This window comes from Rhinatrema bivittatum, chromosome 8, assembly GCF_901001135.1.
Source record: "Rhinatrema bivittatum chromosome 8, aRhiBiv1.1, whole genome shotgun sequence".
In the NCBI taxonomy this organism is placed as follows: domain Eukaryota; kingdom Metazoa; phylum Chordata; class Amphibia; order Gymnophiona; family Rhinatrematidae; genus Rhinatrema; species Rhinatrema bivittatum.
Window position 1 is genome coordinate 223,151,309 of NC_042622.1, and position 12,328 is coordinate 223,163,636.

Here is a 12,328-nt window from a genome sequence, read left to right on the forward strand (position 1 = left end):
GGGGGTAACCTGTATGGAGCAGCAGTTACTACCCTTAACAGAATGCGTGGGGGAAACCTGTATGGAGCAGCAGTTACTACCCTTCAAAGAATACGTGGGCGTAACCTGTATGGAGCAGCAGTTACTACCCTTCACGCATGGGCGTAACCTGTATGGAGCAGCAGATACTACCGTTAACAGATTGCTTGGGGGTAACCTGTATGGAGCAGCAGTTACTACCCTTCACAGAATACATGGGAGTAGCCTGTATGGAGCAGCAGTTACTACCTTTTACAGAATGCGTGGGTGTAACCTGTATGGAGCAGCAGTTATTACCCTTCACAGAATACATGGGAGTAGCCTGTATGGAGCAGCAGTTACTACCCTTTACAGAATGCGTGGGGGTAACCTGTATGGAGCAGCAGTTATTACCCTTCACAGAATACGTGGGGGCAGCCTGTATGGAGCAGCAGTTACTACCCTTTACAGAATGCGTGGGGGTAACCTGTATGGAGCAGCAGTTATTACCCTTCACAGAATACGTGGGGGTAGCCTGTATGGAGCAGCAGTTACTACCTTTAACAGAATGCGTGGGGGTAGCCTGTATGGAGCAGCAGTTACTACCCTTCACAGAATACGTGGGGGTAACCTGTATGAAGCAGCAGTTACTACCCTTAACAGAATGCGTGGGGGTAACCTGTATGGATCAGCAGTTACTACCCTTCACAGAATACGTGGGAGGTAACCTGTATGGAGCAGCAGTTACTACTCTTCACAGAATGCGTGGGGGTAGCCTGTATAGAGCAGCAGTTACTACCCTTCACAGAATGCGTAGGGGTAACCTGTATGGAGCACCAGTTACTACCCTTCACAGACTACATGGGGGTAATTTGCATGGAGCAGCAGTTACTACCCTTAACAGAACACATGGGGATAACCTGTATGGAGCAGCGGTTACTACCCTTAACATAACGCATGGGGGTAACCTGTATGGAGCAGCAGTTACTAGAGATGTGAATCGTGTGATCGATCGTCTTAACGATCGATTTTGGCTGGGGGGGGAGGGAATCGGATCGTCGCGGTTTTGTTTTTTTTTAAATCGTGTAAATCGTAAATCGGGGGAGGGCGGGAAAACCTGCTCACTAAAAGAACCCTAAAACCCACCCCGACCCTTTAAAATAAATCCCCCACCCTCCCGAACCCCCCCAAAATGTTTTAAATTACCTGGGGTCCAGTGGGGGGGTCCCGATGTGATCTTCCACTCTCGGGCCACGGCTGCGTTAATAGAAATGGCGCCGGCGCTACCTTTGCCCTGTCAGGGCAAAGGTAGCGCCGGCACCATTTTGGTTCCTGTCCCCCGACGACACGAGTGCAGGAGATCGCTCCCGGACCCCCGCTGGACCCCCAGGGACTTTTGGCCAGCTTGGGGGGGCCTCCTGACCCCCACAAAACTTGCCAAAAGTCCAGCGGGGGTCCGGGAGCAACCTCCTGCCGTATTGCCGTATTGCAAAATGGCGCCGGCCGTATTGCCGTATTGCAAAATGGCGCCGGCCCAGCGTGGGGGTAACCTGTGTGGAGCAGCAGATACTACCCTTCACACAACATGTGGGAATAACCTGTATGGAGCAGCAGTGACTACCCTTCTCAGAATACATGGGGGTAGCCTGTATGGAGCAGCAGTTACTACCCTTAACAAAATGCGTGGGGGTAACCTGTATGGAGCAGCAGTTACTACCCTTCACAGAATGCGTGGGGGTAACCTGTATGGAGCAGCAGTTACTACCCTTCACAGAATACGTGGGGGTAACCTGTATGGAGCAGCAGTTATTAGCCTTCACAGAATAAGTGGGGGTAACCTATATGGAGCAGCAGTTTCCCGTCGATAGCAGGGCTGAATTAGCCATGCTGTCATGGGATCTGTCAATCAGGCCCGGGAGGCGGAGCTTATCAAAGCAGAGAACAGAGCTTTGCTCTCTGCGGCTGCGCGTGTGTTCCCGCGCAGGAAAGTAACGGTATCTCCTCAGTCTGTTTTTCCCACAAGCGGGATCGCACGCGGAGCTGATCTCTCCTCAGTTTTAAAAACAGAAATAATAATTTAAAAAAAAAAAAAAAATGTCAAAACCGGGGTTCAAACCCTGTAACTGTGGAAAAAGAATGTCGGTCACGGACGGACACGACCGCTGTTATAAATGTCTCGGACCAAGTCATAATCGAGACAACTGTGAGTATTGCTCTAAGATGTCACCCAGAGCATTAAAACAAAGGGCCTACAGGCTGCAGGAACTTTTTGCCTCACGAGATCCGTCGGAGGCTCATTCATTGCCTGGCCCGATCACTTCATCGGCTCCACCGAAAAGGAAAACTTTAAAGTTGGATCCTAAGTCCTCCACTATAGGAGGTAAGGGAAAGGAAAAAAGGGAAAGGCCAGTGGGTTCTCAAAAATCCCCAGTGCCTACAGAGACGCAACATACCTCATCAGAGGTGGAATCCTCAGCGCCGAAGACTTCTGCGCCTATGACGCTGTCTGCGCAGAACGACATACCGGCGCCGAGAAAGAAGTCTGCGCGCAGCTTACAGCTTCCGGCGCGCATGGCGCAGAAGAAACACACGGCGCCGGAGAACCCTGCGCGTACGGCGCCAGAGAACCCTGCGCGTACGGCGCCAGAGAACCCTGCGCGTATTGCGCCAGAGAACCCTGCGCGTACGGCACTGGAAAACACTGCGCGTTCGGCGCCAAAGAAACTTGCGCGTATGGCGCCAACTACAATGAAACTTATGCGCATGGCGCCAAACACTTCGGCGCCGATGACCAATGTGAGCGCTGCATCAAAAAGATATGCGCACACATCTACTACTGCGCATGAATCTACTTCCTCGCACAGATATACAAGTGCGCATAAGTCTACAGTCGTGCATACGCACATATCTGCGCATAATTCCACATCTGCGCGTAAGCATAAAACTGCGCATAAATCTAAATCAACGCATAGATCAAAATCTGCGCATAGAAAGAGCTTGAAGCGGAAACGGTACCCTTCACACAGCTCTTCTCCAGAGACTGGAGCCACGGATACTGATACATCATCTGATGAATATCACGAGTATTCAAGTCACTCCCACCGTACTAAATTACCAAAGAGGAGTGGTACATGGGAGATAAGTCCTTCTACTTCTATATCACCTCGTAAAGCTCATACCTGCTCAAAGAGAAAAATAGTACAAATTTCTTCCTCGAGCACTTCTTCAGATTCAGAATATTCAAGGAATAATTCAATCAATAAACTACAAGGAGATAGAGAAGTTCCTACAACTTCACCTCAACCAGTTATCACTCAACAACCAGACAGTCGTATGATAATGCCTTCTCATACAAGAGAAGCTTTTTACCAACTATCTCAATCTTTAGCAGGCTTTTACGAGACGCTTCAATCATCATTTCAAATGACTAATACTGCTGATGAAAATGCTACACAACATAGAGCACAAACTACTGAACAGCAGTTGACAAACCCACTGACATCTCCCATGTTAGACCAACCAACCTCACCAACTCATAACCAGGAGACATCTTTAGATTCTCCTTCAATACAAACATCCCCATCATCATCGGTGGGATGTCTCTCAGACCTGCAGGACCACATACAAGAACCGTATTCCCCTCCTGAAGACCTAACATACCCAAAATTTTTAGAAAAAATGGGTTCTATTCTACATCTAGAGGTCCAAAAAGAGACAGACCCTAGGGCAGAAACCCTTGGTCTTCTAAAGATTTTTGATACTCAAGTGGAACCAACATCTCTACCACCACAAGATATCCTGCATTCAGTCTTACAAAAATCCTGGGAGGCCCCGTGTACAATAGCAGCCGTTTCCAGGAAAACAGATATAAAATTTCGTATGAAGAAAGCGTCACTATACACTCTACCACAACTGCCTCATGCATCACTTGTAGTAGAGTCGGCGATGCAAAAATTCAAGAAGACAAAGTTGCATACCAATTTTCCACCGGTAAAAGACAACAAATATTTAGATGAGTTTGGCAGGAAAATATTCCATAATTCGATGTTAACTGCAAGAATTATGCAACATCAGTTCTACATGGTGCAGTACCTCTATGAATGCATGCAAGCTATGAAAGGTACTCATTCCTCAATGGCGGAACAGATACCTCAGCCTCTTCATGACATGGAGGAATGTTCTCGACACCTCTTGAGATCAATCTACGAAGCACATGAAACATCATCCAGGGCATCTGCAACAGCCATCGCAGCCCGCAGACTAGCATGGTTACGTTCAAGTTCGATACGTGAAGACTTGCACGAAAAACTAACAAACCTCCCATGTACAGGAGATAACCTGTTCGGAGAGAAATTCCAGGAAGCAGTAAGTAAATTAAAGGACGAAGCTCTAGCAGTACAATCACTAGCATCACATCCTATTTATTCGACTACACGTCGCTATGTGAGGTCTACCCGTAGACAATCCTATGCCAGAAGACCCTATAAATCTTATCAATCTTTTCGTACGCAGCCATACCCTGCCTACCAACGTCCTGCTCCACAAAACAATACCTCAAATCAACGAAGAGGTAAACCACGTAACCAGAGGCAACAGGCACAACAGCCGACGACTGCAGTAAAACCAACGTCATCTTTTAGTTACTCAGCCGCCACCACAACATCAAGCTCCTCCAGGCAGAATTCGTGCTTGCCTGAATGTCTGGGAAAGAATAACATCAGATCAATGGGTTCTGGAGATAGTACGTCAAGGCTACCAACTCCAATTTGTAACAAAACCCATCTTGCCTCATCTTTCCACACTCAAGATCTACAATTCCCATCCACAACTGGGGGAGGAAATTGCTTTACTTCGCAAGCAACAAGCAATTCAACAAATCCACCCACACCCCAATTTAGCAGCATTTTATTCCCCGTACTTCCTCATACCCAAGAAGTCTGGAGGCCTTTGCCCCATACTAGACCTAAGGGAGTTGAACAAATTTCTCACCAAGGAGAAATTCAAAATGGTATCGTTGAAGTCAATTCTTCCTCTCATTCAAACCAACGATTGGATGTGCTCCATCGATCTGAAGGATGCTTACACGCACATTCCGATCCATCCATCCTCGTGGCGTTACCTGTGCTTTCGCTACAGACATCAACACTACCAATACAAAGTTCTCCCCTTTGGACTATCGGCTGCACCCAGAGTTTTCACCAAATGCATGATAGTGGTGGTGGCTCATCTCAGGAAACAAGGTATAACCATCTTTCCATATCTGGACGACTGGCTCATAATAGCCTCAACTCCGAACATCTTACAGGATCACCTCAATCGGGTGATACATTGCTTACAAGAATTAGGGTTGGTGATAAATTTTCAGAAATCACATCTACAACCAACACAGCAGTTACAGTTCATAGGCGCATGCCTGGACACTACGTGCAACAGGGCATACCTTCCAGACGACAGAATATCACATTTCCGTCAACTTCTGCACACCTTGAAACATACTCAGAGGCCGTCAGCAAGACAAGTCCTGGTAATTCTGGGCCACATGGCAGCGGTGAATTTGATGGTTCCCAACACCAGGCTACACATGAGACACCTACAATGGGGTCTAAAACGACAATGGAAACAGCATTCACAACCATTGACGCAAAAAGTATCGCTGACCGCAAAAATGAAAAAAGATATAGCATGGTGGCTCCTAGACTCCACCTTATCCAAGGGAGCATTATTCAGCCCCCCTCCTCACAATGCAGTCCTAACCACAGATGCATCTCACAAGGGATGGGGTGCTCACCTCGAGATTTACGAAACCCAAGGGTTATGGATACTCTCGGAACAAAATCTACAAATAAATCTACTGGAACTCAGAGCGATTCGCAACGCATTGCGAGTCTTCCAAGACCACCTGAAAGGACGCAGGATCATGATCTACACAGACAACCAGGTAGCAATGTTTTACATCAACAAACAAGGAGGGTCCGGTTCATGGTCCCTCTGCAAAGAGACCCTGACAATCTTCGAACATGCTCACAAAAATTGCATACATCTACAAGCAACTTACCTACCAGGACTTGCAAACACAAGAGCGGACAGACTAAGCCGCATCTTTCATCCCCACGAATGGTCACTCAATACAGAAGTAGTCCGGGACATATTTCTGCAGTGGGGGACACCTTCCATAGATCTCTTTGCAACAGAGATCAATTCTCAAGTTCCCAAATTCTGCTCGATAAGACCAAGCCAATTCAGGATTGCTCAAGATGCCTTCCTCATTCCGTGGACGACAGGCCTTCTCTATGCCTTTCCTCCCATACCTCTCATAACAAGAACAATTCAGAAGTGCATAGCGGACAAAGCTCAACTGATACTCATAGCCCCGGCATGGCCCAGGCAACCATGGTACAGTTTCCTACTTCGACTATCCATCAAGGATCCAATTCTATTACCGAATCGTCAAGATCTTCTCAGCCAAGATCAAGGAACACTACTACACCCGCTACATTCATCTCTACACTTGACAGCTTGGAGATTGAAAGGCTCCTTCTAACAGAACAAGGAGTTTCCACTTCAGCACAATTCATTTTGTTACAATCAAGGAAACTCTCAACCAGGAAAAATTATAGCTATAAATGGAAATGCTACTCTGCCTGGTGCACTTCCAAAGGGGTACCACCATTGGACTGTTCCCCGGAATTGCTCATTGATTATCTTCATACACTATATGTAACTGGTCTAGCAACATCATCCATCAGAGTTCACCTCAGCGCCATAGGCGCCTATCATAGACCAATCAATGACATTCCTATATCCAATCACCCATTTCTGACTCGTTTCATAAAGGTTTTAACACACATTCGTCCTCCGGTATCCAAACCTCCAGTTCCATGGAACCTCAACATAGTTCTGGAACAGCTCATGCTTTCTCCATTTGAACCTATGGACTCAGCACACATTAAATACCTCACTTGGAAGGTGGTATTCCTGGTTGCGGTAACATCAGCACGAAGAGTTAGTGACTTACAAGCTTTGGTCCATTATCCTCCATACTTGCAATTTCATGAACAGAAGGTAGTTCTACGAACTCATCCATCCTTCCTACCGAAAGTAGTTACCCCATTCCATCTCAATCAGACAATGGAATTACCAATATTTTTCCCTAAACCTCATGCAAACGATAGGGAAAAGCTACTGCACACACTGGATTGTAAGAGAGCTTTAACACACTACAAAGAAAGGACGAACTCGGACTCCCGTGTTTCTCAACTCTTTGTTTCCTACGACCTGAAGGCACCTGGACTGCCAGTGGCTAAACGCACCATCTCCAGTTGGATAGCACAGTGCATCAAATTCTGCTACGACAAACAGAATTTACATTTACAGTCTACTCCTAAAGCTCACCAAGTCAGAGCAGTAGCAACATCCTTAGCACACCTGACGAATGTGCAACCCATAGACATTTGCAAGGCAACTACATGGTCATCACTACATACCTTCACATCTCATTACTGCCTTGACCAACAAGCAGCCACGGATGCAAAGATAGGGCAAGCAATACTGCAATCTCTATCCTCCTGTCCTCGGTGACTGCCACATTGTCAAAAATCACGTCCAACCATACATGTCATAAATGACGTGATCGGGAGCTTTGGACTCCCATGACAGCATGGCTAATTCAGCCCTGCTATCGACGGGAAAAAGCAAGTTTGCTTACCGTAAACGATGTTTCCATAGATAGCAGGATGAATTAGCCATGCTGACCCACCCTCCTCCCTGGCAGTCACCAAGTCTTCGACTACACTACAGCTTTATTACAGACTGAGGAGATACCGTTACTTTCCTGCGCGGGAACACACGCGCAGCCGCAGAGAGCAAAGCTCTGTTCTCTGCTTTGACAAGTTCCGCCTCCCGGGCCTGATTGACAGATCCCAAGACAGCATGGCTAATTCATCCTGCTATCTATGGAAACATCGTTTATGGTAAGCAAACTTGCTTTTACTACCTTTAACAGAATGCGTGGGGGTAACCTGTATGGAGCAGCAGTTACAACCCTTCACTGAATACGTGAGGGTAGCCTGTATGGAGCAGCAGTTACTACCTTTAACAGAATGCATGGGGGTAGCCTGTATGGAGCAGCAGTTACTACCCTTCACAGAATGCGTGAGAGTAACCTGTATGAAGCAGCAGTTACTACCCTTCACAGAATGCATGGGGGTAACCTGTATGGAGCACCAGTTACTACCCTTCACAGAATACATGGGGGTAACTTGTATGGAACACCAGTTACTACCCTTCACAGAATACGTGGGGGTAACATGTATGAAGCAGCAGTTACTACCCTTAACAGAATAAGTGGGGGGTAACCTGTATGGAGCAGCAGTTACTACCCTTAACAGAACGCATGGGGGTAATTTGCATGGAGCAGCAGTTACTACCATAAGCAAAATGCAGGACAGACTGGATAGACCATATAGAATATTATATTATAGAATATTATAGAATATTATTACCTCATCGTAATCTTTGTAATTTACTCCCCAGTTCATTGATCCAAGTTATCCTACCTGTTCGATGTAACCGCATTCTTATATGCCTGTTAACTGTTATAATGTAAACCGAAATGATATGTAACTTTGCTACATGAATTTCAGTATATAAAAATGTTAAATAAATAAATAAATAAAATAAATTTGGTCTTTATTTGCCATCATTACTATATTACTATATATATTATGAAAATACATTGAAATCCTTGTCTCAATGTGTGACAGCAGTTAAAAAGTAAACAATGTTAGGAATTATTTGAAATGGAATGGAAACTAAAACAGAGACTATTGCTGCTTGGTGTGATTGTACCAAGAGTACTATGTGCAATTCTGGTTGCCGTATCTAAAAAAAAAGAAAAAATGGAACTAGAAAAGGTTCAGAGAAGGATGAACAAAAAGTATGAAATGGCTCCCCAGTTAGGAAAGGCTAAAGAGGTTGTAACTCTTCAGCTTGGAGAGGAGGAGATATGATAGTCTATAAAATCATGAGAGAAGTGGAACGAGTAAATGCAAGTTGGTTGTTTACTCTTTAAAAAAAAATTAAAAGACTAGAGGACATTCATGAAGTTGCTAAGTAGCACATTTAAAACAAATCAGAGAAAATATTTTTTCACTCAATGCACAATTAAGCTCTGGAATTCATTGCGAGGATGTGATTATTAGTGTAGCTGGGCTTAAGAAAGTTTTGGACAAGTTCCTGGAGGAAAAGTCCATAAACTGTTATTAACCAGGTCATCTTGGGGAAAGCCACTGCTTGTCCCTAGGAATAAGCAGCAAGGAATCTGTCTATTTGGGTTCCTGCCAGATATTTGTGACCTGGATTGGTTACTTTTGGAACAGAATACTGGGCTTGATGGACCCTTGGTCTGATCCAATATGGTGGTTCATATTGTTCTCATATTCTTGTTTTTATATACTGCCATATCAAACTTGTTCTCTGTCTAGGGTACAAATTACAAATTGGTGAGACACATTTTGATACAGAGGGGGCAGGGGAGAGGAAATGAATATGATAATTTGGGTAGTTTCCGAGCTAGTGAATTTTAATTGTAATCAGGTGGGAAGGAAGACTGGTGAGAGTGAAGGTGGTCCTGGATAGTCTATGTGGGTGATTAGTTGATTTTCAAGGCAGTCCAGGAAAGGCAGATCCAAATGGCCATGCCTTGCAGGGTTTCCAGGCTTTTGCCCCAGTGAGCTTGGAATCGCTGTTTCGAAGCAAGCACTGCAGTTGGACAGCAGACTTGTGCCTAAGCAGGTCGGACCTTAAGAGGAAAGGCAAGGCCCTTTATGTCACTCAGGGCCATGGCTGCATTGGTGGTGCATCTGAGGACAACTTCTACTGAGAACGTAGGCAAAACTGCCATGTGGACTTCTCTTCACACATTCATATCAAATCTGTTTAGATGCAGACTCCTGGTGCCACAGCAGGTCTGAGCAACTGATTATCCAGGATTACAGCTCAATTCCAGCCCTTCCAAGGCCCTTTATTAGATTTTGGGCTGTCTTTCCAAAAGAAATCCATCCTGTTGGTGGGATAATTGTTCTGTCCCCCCTCTCCCATTTTGTTAAAAACATTCCTTAGCTAGAGGGTCCAATCAGTGTGACTTGGTGATTCCCCTTGTTTTCAGAGTAATGGTAGTTGCTTGCCTCGGTGTTCCTTGAAGACAGGGGAACTGCCAGTCACACACACATTCCTTCCTTCTTTTCTGGAATTAGACTTCCTTGCTTGATAACTGAATTGCTGAGCACGTCCAGAGGGACCTGTGTGGGTTTTTCTTGGAAAGCTCTGCAAACATTTTCCGAGTTGGCACCATCAGTGTGACTGGCGATTTGCCCTGTCTTCACTCGGTATAGGTAAGCAGCTTTCTTTTCTGTATTTTACTGTTTCAAGAAAAGTAATTTTCACTCTAAAGCAAAGCGCAGAAGAATGTGACAGGGAGGGCCTGCCCCTGTTGTGCACCCCCACCCCCACCCCCCATGAAGGGAAGCCACTCAGTGTCAGAGATTTATTATACAAAGTCTAGCAAAATGCATGAGACAGCCAAACACAGCATACGTAAGTGTATGTTTGAGAGACTGGCACACAGACACAAACGTATGCAAAATTCACATGTGCTCAAGCATGTATAATGAATCTGTGGGAAAGGGGGGGGACGACAGGTAAGGTTTCTCTTGCCAGATGTTTTCTGGGTCTGGTATTTCTGTGAGTCCATTTCACTGAGGCAGAATGTCAGAACAGAAGGTACCAAGGTGCATTAGATTAGTAACGGCAGTGACTTTGGCTAGTGTGAGAGAGTGAAGATGTACATACGGACACACACATACAGATATGTACACAAACGTATATACAAACATACACCAAAAGATGTACATACTCAGACAGGTGCATACAGATAGATGGTTATAGAAAGACTCAAACTTATGTCAGATTCTTCAGTTTTCCCCTTGTAACATCTAAAAACGGGGATTCTTAAGTTTGGGAACGAGTTCCACTGGGGGAAGGGGATAGACTGGATGAGGCAGTTTGCTCTCAGTCTCATGGTGTCTAATGTGCAGGGCTTCCCAAACTTTTAGCCAATGTGACCCCGTTTTAGCACTTGAAAATTCACATGACCCCAGAGAATGACAAAAACAAATTAGCAGGGGCATAGTCCTTCTCCCAGCACTGTAGCTTATCTCCTCTCTCAACATCCACTCTTTCCAGTTGATTCTTTCTCTCAATCTCAAGCAGACTTCCTCTTTTGATCTCCCTTCCAGCTGTCTCCTCTTACATCTCCCCAACCAATCCCCTGTCTCTTTCCAGCCCTTTCTGCATCCCCCCCTATTGATTTTCTTGGCCTCATAACCCCAACTGATCCTCTGTTATGCCATCCCCCATTCCCTTGTTATCATCCCCATATCCTCTCTCTCATCTCCCAGTCTCCCCTCTTCTCCTCCTATCCTCTCACATCCCACAGCTGATCTCACCCCCCAGCTCCTCTCTTTAATCCCTCAATCCATCTTCTGTCATTCCCCTCTCTCCAGCTGATCCAACCCTCCAACCCCTCCTGCATCTGATCCCTCCCTTCAAATAGACACTTCTCCCAATATGTCTTTGCCAAAGTCAGCAGCAATATTTTTCTTTGGGCCCTGTGAAAGGTGAATGACCACTGATGGGAAGAGAGGGCAGGCTGATGACAGGGGCAATATTTTTTTTTTCTTGTCTGGGTTTAGTTTGGGAAGCCCTGGTCTAATGTCATCAGAAATGCCTTGGAGGGAGGGGGAAAGGGACATTGGCAGCCTTATTGTAAATTCATACCCCAGCCTTGATGTGGCTCCTTACGTGTGCGAGGTCTCTATCTCCTGCAGGCTGTGCATTCCTGACTTATTGTGCCAGAGATTCTGCTATCAAAGCCCAGACTGCACTGCACGAACAGAAGACTTTGCCAGGGGTGAGTTCAATTAAATTCTAAAGAAACAAGTTTGCTGGTGTACATGCATTCTGGTGTATCCTTGTGAGTGGAGCTTCAAGGTGGACTCAGCCCACATGTGTGCTTGGGCGTGGCTTTTTTTTTTTTCTTTCATTTATATTCCATTTTTTCAGGAACTTCAAAGTGGATTACATTCAGCTACGGTAGGCATTTGTCTGTCCCCAGAGGACTTACATTCTGTTTGTACCTGAGGCAATAGAGGATGAAGTGACTTGCCCAAGGTAACAAGGAGTGACAGCAGGATTTGAATCCTGGCTTACTTTGTTTGCAGCCCGCTGCTCTACTGGATTACTCCTCCACTGCCCAGTGGTTGCTTGTCTGAAC

General features: G+C 45.7%; 1 protein-coding gene across 2 annotated transcripts in view; it reads left to right on the plus strand.

Annotated features, from left to right (window-relative positions):
* The window catches only part of CELF5 (CUGBP Elav-like family member 5), a 119,553-nt gene that overhangs the window by 57,532 nt on the left and 49,693 nt on the right, over positions 1 to 12,328 (plus strand). For both annotated transcript variants that reach the window (XM_029613898.1, XM_029613899.1), the window contains exon 2: positions 11,883 to 11,965. In XM_029613898.1, the coding sequence (XP_029469758.1) occupies positions 11,883 to 11,965 (83 nt within the window). The remainder of the gene's footprint in view (positions 1 to 11,882; positions 11,966 to 12,328) is intronic.